The following is a 14,978-nucleotide window of genomic DNA, read 5'->3' on the forward strand; positions in this document are numbered from 1 at the left end:
CTCTTGCTGCGCTTACTTCATTTGCAGCTGTCATTGTATATTTTGACAGTTGTGTGTATCAAGGGTTAATAGTGTAATAGTAATAGCATAATGTTAAAGCTAAATAGCGCGCGCAAAGCGCGCGTCTGTAGTGTCTAGTTACTTAAAAAATAAAAATAATTTTTTAAAATAAGGTGAAAAGAGAGAACATGCAAAGTTTAACGTTATTCACTTTCTTCGTTTTCCTATAAAAAGTTCCTGAAAAATATATATTTTAAAGATCTTTTAAATCAGAATACCTCCGTTAATAATTCTTTACATTCTCTTCCTGACAGAAGAGATTTTACCACTTCTCAATATAAATATAAATTTATCTTGTTATGGTTTTATTCAATTATTCCGGCGTTTTTATATTTGTGATTTAATTAGATTATTGTTTACTTTGTTGATATTACCTTTTTCAAAAAAAGGTAAAAAAAGGCGCCAAGTACACGCGCAATGTATGTTGTAAATCTAAAAATCTTAAATGGTAGTAGCTTTATTTCTTCCTAACAAAATAATTCACAAAATTGCGTTACCTAACTCAACCCAAGTGATATGTATAGTAGCTTTATATTTTTCTCCCTAACAGAATAATTCACAAAATTGCGTTACCTAATTCAACCTAAGTGATACGTATTTCAAAAAAAGATGTGAAATTTTTAAATTGCGCCAATTGCAAAGAGAATATATATACTTTGAAAAATAATTGTTGTGCAACTACTTTTAAAAAATAAAACAAAATTGTGTTACCTAACTCAGCCCAAGTGGTATGTATCTTTGTATTCCTGAGAGTCTTTTTATCAACCCAAGTGGTAATAGTTTTAATTCTCTTTGATAAAATTATAATATTACAAAGAATTATTTTAATCACAAAGAATTAAAGAGGTAACATAAAATAAAAATATTTAATTAAAATAAAATAAATAAATTTTTCTTGTAAAAAACTTGGCGCTGCTTTTTTAAGGTCAACCCAGACAAACTTGCATAGGTGCATAAGCATATGCATAAAGAGATGGATTGGTCTATTTCCTTTTGCACATATACATATAAACCAATTAATTTCTTATGTTTATGCGCTATGCAAATTTGTCTGAATAAGAGCCTCCACACAAGACTCTCGTATGATAGCGTAGCGCAACGTAACGTGGATTAACGCACAAGAAACGTATCGGTTAGAGCCACCGCACAAAATTTTCGTATGGTAACGTAACGTAGATCAACGCACAAGAAACGTATTGACGTATAAAGCGTCATCTACAATGGCAGCAGGAGTATACAGTAAGACGTAAGCAGTAAGTTATTGACTAATGGGATTTTTACAATTCAAGAATAATCGACTGTGATTGGTCAATAGAATAGTTTACTGCTTACGTCTTATTGCATACTCCTGCTGCCATTGTAGACGACGCTTAACGCCGTAACTGATACGTTTCTTGTGCGTTGACCCACGTTTCGTTACACTACGTTGCCATACGAAAGTCTTGTGCAAAGGTTCTAAACCTTAAAAAAGCAGCGCCAAGTTTTTTACAAGAAAAATTTATTTATTTTATTTTAATTAAATATTTTTATTTTATGTTACCTCTTTAATTCTTTGTGATTAAAATAATTCTTTGTAATATTATAATTTTATCAAAGAGAATTAAAACTATTACCACTTGGGTTGATAAAAAGACTCTCAGGAATACAAAGATACATACCACTTGGGCTGAGTTAGGTAACACAATTTTGTTTTATTTTTTAAAAGTAGTTGCACAACAATTATTTTTCAAAGTATATATATTCTCTTTGCAATTGGCGCAATTTAAAAATTTCACATCTTTTTTTGAAATACGTATCACTTAGGTTGAATTAGGTAACGCAATTTTGTGAATTATTCTGTTAGGGAGAAAAATATAAAGCTACTATACATATCACTTGGGTTGAGTTAGGTAACGCAATTTTGTGAATTATTTTGTTAGGAAGAAATAAAGCTACTACCATTTAAGATTTTTAGATTTACAACATACATTGCGCGTGTACTTGGCGCCTTTTTTTACCTTTTTTGAAAAAGGTAATTTTGTACTGATATCATGCGTTTTGTAGTGATAAGCAAGTATCGGCAAAAAATTTCCATTTTTTATTTTTTAATTATTCACAAATTGACAATAACAACAAATTAAATTTTTATTAAATTTATATATATATATATATATAAAACCTTTTACTTTTTACAAATATACATATATGTGTATTTATATTCGTATTATATAGAGAATCGCTATAACATTAAATGTAATAATAGTTATAATATAGAACTATTGTCTCCTATTTTTGAAATTTATATAATAAATTATAATAAATATAATAAATACCTATTTATTATATTTAATGTTATTCTTGTAAATTCTCTATGTGAGGTAGGTATAAATACACATATATATCGTATATATACATATATATAATATTAACCTGTTTTTTAAATCATGTTTATCTGCAATAATTAAATTATTTATATTAAATCAATTATTTTTAAAATAAAAAATTTACCTGACAATGTGATTATTCCTTATCCACTAATTATTAATTTTCAAATAAGTAATAATTCATGTATTAAAAACACATGAAGAATATAAAACGATGCGAAACTGGAAACTACTGGAACAGATTCGGGTCTGGACTAGTTATTTATTGGTTCGGATTCCTTGACTGCTTGAACAGGTCGACTGAGAAAAAGTTTATTATAATGGACCATTTTCCCAAAAATATTACATACATGGATCCAACTTGTATCAAATCTATGAATAATACGTGATTATAATCGATATAATTGTATATATTTATTTTTGTTCAGTTATCTTCAAGAAATGACAAGAGATGATACATCTAATATTTGTAAATAGATTTCTGTTAGAGGATCTGATCATGGATTAATATTTTAATACTGTTTCTGTATCGGAATGAATTAAAGTATGGTTTTGTATTTTCATATTGTAATTATTATATTCAAGTCATTAAACTATTCATGTATTTTTATTTTCCCTCCAAATGTTTGCGAAAACTTAACTATTTAGTAGAGCTATATAATCGAGTAAATGAATTAAATATTATCACATAACTGAATGAATTAAAATCACAGTCCTTAAAAATACAATGTAGCTACAATATATATATATATATATATATATATATATATATATATATATTCATTGTAAAATAGATTATAATATATATATATATATATAATCAGCTGTTTTATAATGAATCAATTGTACGATGAAACAAAGTTATTTATCTGGTTATAATATTTACAGTCCTTGAATCTGAATCCTTTAAACAAAATTGGACAATTCGTTGAATCTAAGATCAGATTTTAGCTTTCTTCCTATTTTTATCCGACACTGTATACTTGTAACTTTTCGTTGGATCAAAAGGTTCCCATCTACTCGCTGGAAAAATGTGTTTGTTCCTCTCGTACCATGATCTAATGAGAAAAATAAAAAATAACATAAAAAAGAATTATGCAAAATATTCTTTTAATAATAAATACCTAAGTAAAACTTTTCCGACATGTGATTCCTCGGTTTTGACAGAAGCATCGTGCATAATACGAATATCATCGTGAACGTCAAATGTGAACAGAGGCCCGCTCTTTCCTCGTGCCTAATCGCAATATTACATACATTAAAATAACATGCCAACATTGTGATATTGCTTCATAAGTTTTATCATTTGGTATATTTACCTTAGTTACAATAAAATCAGTTACAGTTGCAGTAAAACGTATAATGGTGCGGTAATATAAGATTCTCCTTGACATACATTAACTGATCTGCTATTACTGTTTTAAGCTCGCTGAATTCGGGCCTCAGAACTTCTAAACATCTCTGAAGAACCTAATAGATAGAATTACCTGTATGTGAAAATTTAATTTATGCAGCAGAACATTATATATCATGCCAATGTTACTCCAAAAGTGACACTGGAGTATTTTAATAACTTAAACGTTCTCTAAACCACTGAGACATTCACCTTTCTTCATTATAACACTCCGACGATGGTCAGATCCATCCCAATAACTGAATGTGATCTCAATTTCTTCTTCCTTCAACGCGTTCTGCTTTCTAGCCCATTCTTGTCTCAATTCTTTCCTAAGTTTATTTTCCTCCTCGTCCCTTTCCCTACTGGCAAAAAACATGTATCTACATCTGGATTTTCCTAAATCTTCTTAATCGCAGGGCTATCAGATTGCACATTTTCTGACTGCGGGGATTTTTCGGCATTGTCTTCGTCAGAAGACATCTCAGCTTCATCTTCGTCTTCGTCCAGATTAAAAGACAATGATCAAAGCATAAAATACACGTACAAAAATACAAATTATGAGATAATCAGGATCATAAAAAGATTGTAAGAAATTACTTGTGGGTATCAGGATTCGTGAATGTTCGCTCAATTTAACGGCGGATTTTCTCTTGCATTCCGCGTGATCGACGATACATGCACATTTCGTGGCATCTAGCCTTAGCATCTTTGTGGTATCGTCATCATGCATTAGGATTTTCTTCATATCCTATCTTCTGAAGAAGCCCATCGAAAGTTCTTGATATGTATGACTAGATGACATTCAGAGCACTAGGCAGAAATCACACACACACACACACACACATATATATATATATATATATATATATATATATATATATATATATATATATATATATATATTCACGGCAAACCACATATATAACATCGTGTTATTTTTATAACTTATTTACGCAAACGTTACTTCTGTAGTAACTTACGATACGATAATTCCTCCGCGTAAACGGGAGATTTTATAGTAACTATTATGATTGGAAATCAAGAGCCATCGTTGAAAGTAGTGAAGGTTACGTTTCTCTGATTGAGAGACGACGACGTATCTTAATATGAATTACTGTAAGTTACTATAGATGTACTCACTCGCGTAAACATATAGTTCGACAACTTTTACAAGACAGCATATACGTACGTGTGCCATTTTGAATATACCTTCCTTTGTTTAAAGATCTCCTCGACATCTCTCTGTGGTTAATACTTTATATATTTCACTTACTACGTTTACACGCGAGCGTTACTTCTGTAGTTTAACTTACGATAATTCCTTCGCGTAAACAGAATTTTCCTTCGCGTAAACGGGATTTTGTAGTAACTTACGATAATTTACTCCGCGTAAACGAGTGAATTATCGTAAGTTACTACAGAAGTAACGCTCGCGTAAACATACAGTTTGACAACTTTTACAAGACAGCATATACGTACGTGTTTGTACGATTTTGTAGATACACCTTCCTTCTTAAAGATCTATCGGCATCAGCTCTCTACGGTCAATACTTATTGTATATTTCACTATCTGTCACGACGCGGCAACGGTCACGACTATCACACACTTACACTTATCCTTTTCTAGGTTGTAAAAAACTGTCACTGTCACGCACTGCGACAGTGCACGAATGCACTCTCGTGTCAAAAATGGGAAAGTGACACACCAGCCGCCATTTTTGTCCGACGTGGACGTTTCTTAAAAAAAAATTTTCCACATTTGGACTTTGCATCGCAATATCTTCGCTCGTAGGGCACGTAACGGAAAAAAAAGACTCTTATTTATAAATCAAACCCCAAGCTATCGATCGAACCTACTTAGAAATTGATCCGTTCACTCGTTATTGAGATCTCAAAATCTCGGATACTCGCAACTCATGCGTTCGCGTAAAAGAGTCACGGTGCGTCTCGCTTCGCGCGTACTTGGCGCGAGACACTACCGTGTCTCTTGATTAGATAATTGTTTAATGTTTTAGTCTAGACTAATGTTTAATGTTTTAGTATGTAAACTTGAACATTAATTATCATGTTTTTTTATATTTATCTTCTTCTATCGTAGTAATCCGTTCCGAAGAAGACTAAGTACAGTCGAAACGTTAAGCATGTGTATTGTTTATTTAAGAAATTGTTTTTATTTTAATTCAATATCTCTCTGTTGTTGCTCGTGGCCGCTTATAAACATTAATAGCTAATATAAATTTAATAAGAGTAAAAAGAACATTATGAACTACTTTTTTTCTCGATATAATTAATATGTAATTATTGTTATGCATTTAATTATTAAATTTAAATACTATTATGCTAAAGTAAAGGTTTTTAATGTAAGACTTTTTTGATATAAGAGCAAATTTGCCAAAACGGGGATTTCTATACATTACATTTACGAATTTTAGTTTTTATGTTTATAAATATTTTTTTAATTAATTATAATTGCAATCTTTATATTTATAAATTTCAAATATATATATATTTATTTATTTATTTATTTATAAATATAAAATTAAAATTTGTAAATATAAACGTAAATGTAACGTATAGCGCATCGTCGATTTGCCAACGCGAGACTCGGCATTCGGCGAGACGCGAGGAGCGATACCCGAAATGAATGGCATCGTGGCATAGCCGGCGCGTGCTAAGCCAGCTACGTCACAGCTCAAGCGAGAAGGAGACAGCAGATCGTATGTCTGCCCTTCTCTCCCCGCTCGAAGCTTGCCGAGTGCCGAGTCAGCCGACTGGCATATCCCCTCCATCTGAGTAGTTCGGACACGAACCATAGCACGGACACGAACCATGTGTGTACAGGTGCGATTTCATTGACGCTAGAAACCAGCGGCAGCGGGCAGCGTCAAGAAAATGTAGTGGGGGAAGAAGTTCAGACCGTCTCAACTTTTTAGCGTACCGCAAAATTCAACGAAACTTCTTCCCCCACTACTTTTTCTTGACGCTGCCGCTGGTTTCTAGCGTCAATGAAATCGCACCTTACCGTTACCGAGCGTAACGACGTAGTTGACGTCCACTTTCTCAGGCGGCGCGTCAGTATACGTCCGCTGGAACGGAATGATCCCGGTGGCCGCTCTCAGGTTTCTCTCTGGTATACGTTAGTTAAGCATCTGTTTGAGGCGGACGCCGCGCCATCTCGCGTAATAAATCTCAACTTTTTCCGGGAGAGATGTAAGTGACGCGTAATAAATAGTTTTGACAAAACGCATTTATTTGCATATCTTAGCATAACACTTACGTTTAACAATGTCCGTAATTATTAAATGTGGATTTCAAAGCGTGAAGTTAAATTTGTTTAGAAAGAAAAGTGTTTCAAAAGGGAAAAAACTGTTTTACAGCAATCATGTTGGTCATATTAGCGAAGAAATTTTGCAGTTTAAAAGAATATTGCGAGGGACAGTTTTGAGAGAAACTCCTGGTGGATTTCGCACCAAAAATAATACTAATTTTTATAAACCTGTAATCGAGGTATAACACATAATACAGTAATATATATATATATATATATATATATATATATATATATACCCAGATAGCACACATCTGCAAACATGTCCGAAACCGGGACATTAGACGTGTTTATGACGATTTTAAGACGTCTTATGTCTCAATTTTGAAACCAATTATTGGTAATAAATAATTTAATTTTTTTAACCACATGATTATCAAATTATTGCACAATACAAAATTATATATTTTATATCTATACGTAACCATAATTTTAACTACTATTTGTACCTTTTTAAATAAATAATTAATTGGAGAAAAATAACTATTCTTAATTACTATATATAAAATATTGTTTTACAAAAACGTACAATCACTACTTGACGCACATAAAGCTTCTACATTCTTTCGTCTAGCTTCTAAACGTTTGGCTCTATCAGAATTAACTGATGTTTTTCTTCTATAAATGAGTGGAAAAATAGTTGGACAAAATGCTTCGTTCCCGGGATTATCCGATTTTGCTCCACCAACAAAATGAGTGCTGCATATTGTTGAATTTTTCGTAGGCATCCATGGCTTTCCGTCTTTACTAAAATAAGCAGTAGTAAAATTTGCTATTTTAAATAATCACAATTTTGTCATTGATACACTTAATGGATTTATATATCCTGATACAAAAATTAGTCTGAAGTAGGTCTGAACAAACTTATAAAATTGAGACATTTAAAACTTATTTCAAAACAGTTATTAGACTATAAATTATTTTGCCTAGAATACTCATGATTTTTTTAATTGATTTAATTTTATATGTTAATTAAATTTTATTTACATACTCATTATTAACAGCATATATGACTGCGAAACATATATATGATCTTTTTCAAAACAATTTTTTAAGGTTTTTAAGGTTAACTTTTGTAGTTACATTTTCATTCCAATAATACCCAGAGATTATATAATTGTTTGAGAAGATATAATTAATTATATTACAAATTAATTATATTACAAAAAAATCTTTATTACAATATTGAAAGACAATTTTAAAAGACACAGTCAAACGTCGCACCACAGTTATTCATTTCTTTTTTCACTGTATTTCCCATGGACGATTTGGAAATGAGTAAAAACGAACATTTTTTGTATTCTTTCTTGTATTTTTGCACCCCACTACACAACAACAATTATTAGAATTCTTTTTCTCTGCAGAACTCATTTTCTTTTATCGTTGTTTCTCCCGGAAAAATTTCGACACGGCGGCCGGCGCTACACGGTGGCGCTGAGAACGATGCTTAACTATAGCGTATTAGGCACGGTCTTACATACAGGTCTGGAAACTTCAATGGTGGGGGTAGGTCGCTTAAGCCCCGGACACACAAATCGACGGAAGACGTAAGACGTAAATCGTAAGGAAATCCACTAATCAGAGTCGACTATTCCCCTCTTCTTCCCTCTTAAGAGGGGAATAGTCGACTCTGATTGGTGGATTTTCTTACGCTTACGTTTTACGTCCTTACGGCATTTTATGTGTGAAGGCCTTTAGTGAAGTTGTTTTTTAAGTCATCTAATAGCCACTAGAGTCGTTGCGATCGATGTTCGCGCGGTGGCGAGGGACGCCGGAAACCGGGGGGATATCTGTCATATGAATTTGGCGGAGTGGTTTCGTGACAACTTCGTAGTCTCGACATTATGGGTTCGAATCTCCGTGCCCTTAATTTTTTTTTTAAATTCTTTCACAATAATAATGTGATAAATAATAATGCTTTAAATAATTAAAGACTACAATTAATAAAATATGTATAAATATAAATATAAATAAAATAATATATAAAAATAAATATAATATAAAATAAATACGAGTTTTTATTCTAAAAATTAAGAACAAATAAAAATATTTTTTATATGTGTATTTTTATCCTTTTTTTTTATTTTTGTGGGCATTCCAGGTTGTCAATTCAAGTAAGTATAACGAATAAAAATCAACTCTTTAATTTTATCTCCTTTTATTTTATTTTTAAAATTCTTGCAGGTATTTTAGTTTTTAAAATCAAGTACATACGAGAGAAAATATAAATCAATCCTTCAATTTTTTGCCATTTTATTTTATTTTTTACAGGTATTCCAAAGTTGAAATGGACAGTGTTTGGCTGCATGCAAGAAAGTATTGCAAGGTAAGAAAGATGATATTATGAGTAAGAAGGATATTATTGAGTTAGGGTCAAAGCACGTAATATTGCGTAGCGATATATGACTGTCATATAATTGACTAATGAATAAGGTGCTTACGTTTCGCTTACGTAAGCACCTTATTCATTAGTCAATTTGGATAATTTTTCTTAACAACAAATTTTTTTTTCAGTTTTAAATTTTCCTGGTGAGCGTTTTGCCTCATTCTTAGTCGTATATAGTAAACTATTGCATAGGACAGGATTTCAGATGCATGTTCTTTACAGGGAAACGTGAAGGTGTAAGAATCAAGTACTTCATCGAGAGTTACATCGAAGAAAAAAAATTATCCAAATTGACTAATGAATAAGGTGCTTACGTAAGCGAAACGTAAGCACCTTATTCATTAGTCAATTGTATGACAGTCATATATCGCTACGCAATATTACGTGCTTTGACCCTAACTCAATAATATCCTTCTTACTCATAATATCATCTTTCTTACCTTGCAATACTTTCTTGCATGCAGCCAAACACTGTCCATTTCAACTTTGGAATACCTGTAAAAAATAAAATAAAATGGCAAAAATTGAAGGATTGATTTATATTTTCTCTCGTATGTACTTGATTTTAAAAACTAAAATACCTGCAAGAATTTTAAAAATAAAATAAAAGGAGATAAAATTAAAGAGTTGATTTTTATTCGTTATACTTACCTTGAATTGACAACCTGGAATGCCCACAAAAATAAAAAAAAAGGATAAAAATACACATATAAAAAATATTTTTATTTGTTCTTAATTTTTAGAATAAAAACTCGTATTTATTTTATATTTATATTTATTTTTATATATTATTTATATTTATATTTATATTTATACATATTTTATTAATTTGTAGTCTTTAATTATTTAAAGCATTATTATTTATCACATTATTATTGTGAAAGAATTTAAAAAAAAAATTAAGGGCACGGAGATTCGAACCCATAATGTCGAGACTACGAAGTTGTCACAAAACCACTCCGCCAAATTTCATATGACAGATATCCCCCCCGGCCTCCGGCGTCCCTTGCCACCGCGCGAACATCGATCGCAACGACTCTAGTGGCTATTAGATGACTTAAAACAATTTCACTAAGCGACCTACCCCACCACTGGAATTAGCGGTAGTCTCCAGACCTGTATGTAAGACCGTGGTATTAGGTTCACTATATTATAATTTTTTAACCCGTCTCGACAGTCGATAAAAACAATATTTCCAATTATCCTTGTATATACATACTACTTATCGGTCTTGCTTGATAATTGCAATGATTTACCCAGCAGGGTCGTCTTTAATGGTACCTCGTCTGCCCGTCGGTGCACGATGTTATCTGTGGCGCTTTGTGCGCGCAAGCGCAACTTGGCCAACTTGTTCAATAACAAAAAACTGTTGGAGGTTAGAGACGTTTCTGTCAAGCTCGGCGAAATTTCACGCGCTTTACATTTATCCGTCAGCGATCTGAACATTGTGGAGTAATTAAATAAATTAATGGATTGACAATGGGTCTATTAACGGTGCTGAAAAAATTGAAGCAAAAGGAAAAGGAGATGCGAATTTTAATGTTGTACGTATTCACATTTGTGTACCTATTTTATATATTCAGCCTGTGGTTAGTTTACGCGTTGGCAGGTTAATAAGTGTTATGCTAACTCTCTGAACTTACAACGCGTCAAATAATTGAGGACAATAATTTGAAAATACATGCGTTTCTTCACTTGCCTTTTCAACAACGCCGTGTTACAATTTCAGGGGCCTGGATAATGCAGGCAAGACGACAGTGTTGAAGAGGCTTAATGGCGAACCAATAGACACCATATCGCCTACGCTTGGTTTCAATATCAAGACACTGGAACATCGCGGATACAAACTCAACGTATGGGATGTAGGTGGACAAAAATCATTGCGTTCCTACTGGAGAAATTATTTCGAGTCGACGGACGGGCTTGTCTGGGTGATAGACAGCGCGGACAGAAGGAGACTGGATGATTGTAAAACAGAGCTGTACAAGCTCCTGCAAGAGGAGAGGCTGGAGGGAGCGAGTCTCCTTGTGTTCGCGAATAAGCAGGATATGCCTGGCGCATTGTCTGCAGCTGACATAGCCGACATTCTGGAGCTACCTAATATAAAGACTCACCATTGGCAAATTTACAAGTGCTCCGCCGTGACGGGCGAGAATCTAGTCGACGGTATTAATTGGATTGTTGATGATATCGCAGCGAGAATATTTTATATAGATTAAATTTAATTTGGATGTCGATACTCTTTACCTCATTAAATGCAGAAATTAGTGCTTGACAAGTTTTTGCAAAATGATATTGATGGTGTAATCTATACTGTAAAAACGTGTAACATAGTGTTATAAAAAGATTCTCTTTCGATCATTTATTACATAATATAATGTCCATTTTTTTCCAAATATTTTTTTATTTATATTTAATCCTCTCCAATATTAGTTTTTATATTTTTTGTATTTTTTTTTTGTTTTTTGTTTGTCTCACTTTCTGCTTTCTTTTTTTGTCTATTTGGCGGTCTTAAGTTTTCTTTTCTTCAATTTTAATAATGCAGTTGTCGTTTTCGGGTACTCTTCTAAATAGAATGATTTTAACAGTTCTTGATCGACAGTGTTATGCGGCCCTTCGAATGCATTCATAATCTCATCGACGAGCGACGTCGAAAGCTTCAGCTTGAACTTATGAACTAACTCCATAAATTTTTCTGCATAAAGGAGGAAATTTGTTTTTACTTTTTTTAAAGATACAAAAGATCATAATTTTTTGTAAATTAAGGTGGAATCCGAAATAAATTCTCGCAAACGTGCCTCGCGATATTTTTTTGTCTTTCAGCGACATCACGAAGAAGCCAAAGTTGCGTCGCAGCCTCTTTCGTTTCGGCAGCATCGCTTCGTAATTCGCTCTCTTCAGAAGTATTCTCCTGACGTTCGGTCCAACGAGCTGATAATTGCTTAGAATACCACCCAACTTGACTGCGACCCACGGTCTGAGCTTTTTGATCATCTCCAAGCTGTGAAGAACATCCTTACTCGCCCAAACGTTCTCCAAGTCCAGGAGGCGTAAAGCACTATCGGGTGATAGCTGCGGGGTGATCGCGTGAACTAGGTCTGAAGCACCTTGTGCTCTTAAAGGGTTGTTTCCCAGGCGTAATTCTTGGAGCGTACTGTTTTTCAAAAGAGCTTTTGCGATGGTTACAGCGTCGTCTTCGGTAAATCTATTCCCTACGAATCGCAAAAAATAAAGTAGCATTTGTCTTTGGAATTTATTTCAAAATATGATGAAAATATTTCAACTGATTGTTAGACGTTCATATTTTAAGATACTTTCTATTTCGATTTTAAATTTTATATATCATAAAAACATAATGGAATGTGCACGAACTTTGAGAAAGTTGAGCTATCTCGATTTTAAATAAGGAAGCTTATCTCTTATAAAAATTCTTCTTTTATTTCTAATATAATTGTGCGTGAAAACGTTCTTTCTTATAACGTGATACATATTTACAGCTTAAATCCAGCTTCTCGATGTTCCGCGAGCGTGATAATAGTTTGTAAAGATGAGGCACGCATTCTTTATCAAGTGCGTTCCAAGATAAATTCAGAGAACGCAGTGTCGCATTTTTCTTGAGCCCATCGACCAGAGCTCTCCATATTTTTGCATCGTACAGAGAGTTCCAGGATAGGTCCAGATGCATCAAGCCTTTCGAGTGGGACAGCAGATCCCGCAGATTTTCCGAGCACGCCTTATCCAGTTGATTGTCGGATAGATTAACGCTCTCCAAGTCTTGATTATCAGATAACGCGGACGCGACGTATCCGAAGCCTTCGTTCCCGATGTTGCAGCTGCTGAGATCGAGGGTCTTCAGGGTTGTGTTCTCCGATATCGTGTCGGACAAGTTTTTTGCGCCGTTCGTGCCAATTCGGCAACCCGATAGTGACAAGTCGGTTATCGTGTTGTTTCTGAGCAGTAAATCGTTTAGATGTCGGCACGCGTCCGCGGACAGTTTATTATCCTGTAATGAAATATACCGATTAGTTGAAAAAAAAAAGATATTTTTATTAATCAACGCGAAGTAATATATTTGCATCACAATGCCAAAAGTTCAAGAACTTGTTTCCAATCTGTAGACAAATTTCAAACAGATAATCACCATTTTCGTAGTATTTTGAGGATATTTAGGATTTTATGCAATTCGTATAAATTGTCAAGCTTGCTTGTCGCACCTTCAGATCTAGTTTCCGCACGAAAGTGTTGTCGGCCAAAGCGTCGCAGATCACTCTCATTACCGGCGACCCGAATCCATAATACCGCAGATTTAGGTAATCGGTCATGAGCATATCCTTCAACGGGCCGATCGGTCTCAAACCCATGCGTTTTGCCGTGTCGTAGAATTTCTGCACGCCATCCGGGCTGTAAATCGGCGGGCGTTCGCGTAACAGCCAGAAAGCCGGCAGCAATCCGGGATCGTTCGGCACCATATACACCGTATACGGATTCACTAATTTCAGCTGAGAATCGCTGATGTATATCTCGCGCAAACATGGATGAATCGAACTCTCAGTGGATACTCTGTCACTGGTGACATCTTCGTCTTCCGGCGTGATCACCGTCTCCTCAGACGCATCGTCGTCTTTCTTCCGTTCAACCTACCTTGCACATCGTAGCACTTGACTAGAGGTTTCCCAAAGTTAAAGGCAGATCGGCCCTGTCATTTATTTGCATTGCGGTAGCTTAATTATTGGGATCGCGACATATCAAATAAGATCGAACTGGGAACATCGAAATGTCGAAAAATACAGGACATTCTGTACATATGTTACTGAAATGTTAAGCTACCAAGTTACCACGCTCAAGTTACACGCATCAGATGCCGCAGCTGTTTCTTCTCCTCCTCAGCCTTGATCGCCAATTCCTTCGTCCTTTTCGCCTCGAATTCCATCATAAAATTAGCCAATATGTCAGTCTCATCGATTATTTCTGATTTCGCTTCGACGTCTTTCCTTTTCTCTTCCATGGCTTCAGACTCCTCTTCTGACTCCGTTTTGATGTCTTTCTCTTCCTTTTCCATAATATCATCCTCATCATATTCAGTATCATCTTCATCATATTCGGTCCACGCATCCGTTTCTTCATTTTGCAATGGTTCGACAACATCTTCTATATTTTCTAATGTCTGAGCAATGTTCAATGGACTTATAGAAGGTTATTTATAATTATATCTCAATTATATCGCTATCATTAATTATTATTTCGACATGCAAATTTATTTTGAATACAGAATGCACGAAAATTGTTCTAGCATATTTTTATTCTGTCAGTCGCAAAGAAGAAAGTATATCGGGACATTCTAGAAATCGCTATAGTTTAAAGTTTTAAATACTTGTATGAGATCCATTTTTACGAGTTGTATACTTCTTACTCGTTCACGAAATTGGTGATATACCGAGAGCTTGT

The 14,978-nt window shown here is 33.9% G+C and overlaps 2 protein-coding genes and 1 long non-coding RNA gene across 9 annotated transcripts; 1 reads left to right on the forward strand and 2 right to left on the reverse strand.

Moving 5' to 3' along the window:
* Positions 1-3,011: 3,011 nt before the first annotated feature.
* LOC139819169 (uncharacterized) lies at positions 3,012-6,095 on the reverse strand. Of its 7 annotated transcripts, XR_011733625.1 has the most exons (9): positions 5,677-6,094; positions 5,431-5,556; positions 5,299-5,357; positions 5,009-5,061; positions 4,417-4,629; positions 4,030-4,316; positions 3,743-3,893; positions 3,548-3,660; positions 3,012-3,481 (listed from the first exon to the last, which is right to left on the reverse strand). It is a non-coding gene; the product is annotated as an uncharacterized lncRNA (long non-coding RNA). The 7 variants fall into 7 exon arrangements; XR_011733626.1 differs by having other exon boundaries at positions 4,417-4,574; positions 5,299-5,556; positions 5,677-6,095; XR_011733623.1 differs by having other exon boundaries at positions 5,299-5,556; positions 5,677-6,095.
* A 4,787-nt stretch (positions 6,096-10,882) lies between these two features.
* Positions 10,883-11,929, forward strand: Arl2 (ADP ribosylation factor-like 2). The gene is made up of 2 exons (XM_071788023.1): positions 10,883-11,077; positions 11,263-11,929. The coding sequence occupies exons 1-2, from the start codon at positions 11,013-11,015 to the stop codon at positions 11,750-11,752; spliced, it is 555 nt and encodes a 184-aa protein (XP_071644124.1). The 5' UTR covers positions 10,883-11,012; the 3' UTR covers positions 11,753-11,929.
* LOC139818541 (uncharacterized) lies at positions 11,735-14,919 on the reverse strand. The gene is made up of 6 exons (XM_071787270.1): positions 14,905-14,919; positions 14,383-14,697; positions 13,748-14,170; positions 13,029-13,536; positions 12,332-12,745; positions 11,735-12,228 (listed from the first exon to the last, which is right to left on the reverse strand). The coding sequence occupies exons 1-6, from the start codon at positions 14,917-14,919 to the stop codon at positions 12,032-12,034; spliced, it is 1,872 nt and encodes a 623-aa protein (XP_071643371.1). The 3' UTR covers positions 11,735-12,031.
* Between the last annotated feature and the right edge of the window lie 59 nt (positions 14,920-14,978).

The sequence above is a fragment of the Temnothorax longispinosus genome, chromosome 9 (genome assembly GCF_030848805.1).
Source record: "Temnothorax longispinosus isolate EJ_2023e chromosome 9, Tlon_JGU_v1, whole genome shotgun sequence".
In the NCBI taxonomy this organism is placed as follows: Eukaryota; Metazoa; Arthropoda; class Insecta; order Hymenoptera; family Formicidae; genus Temnothorax; species Temnothorax longispinosus.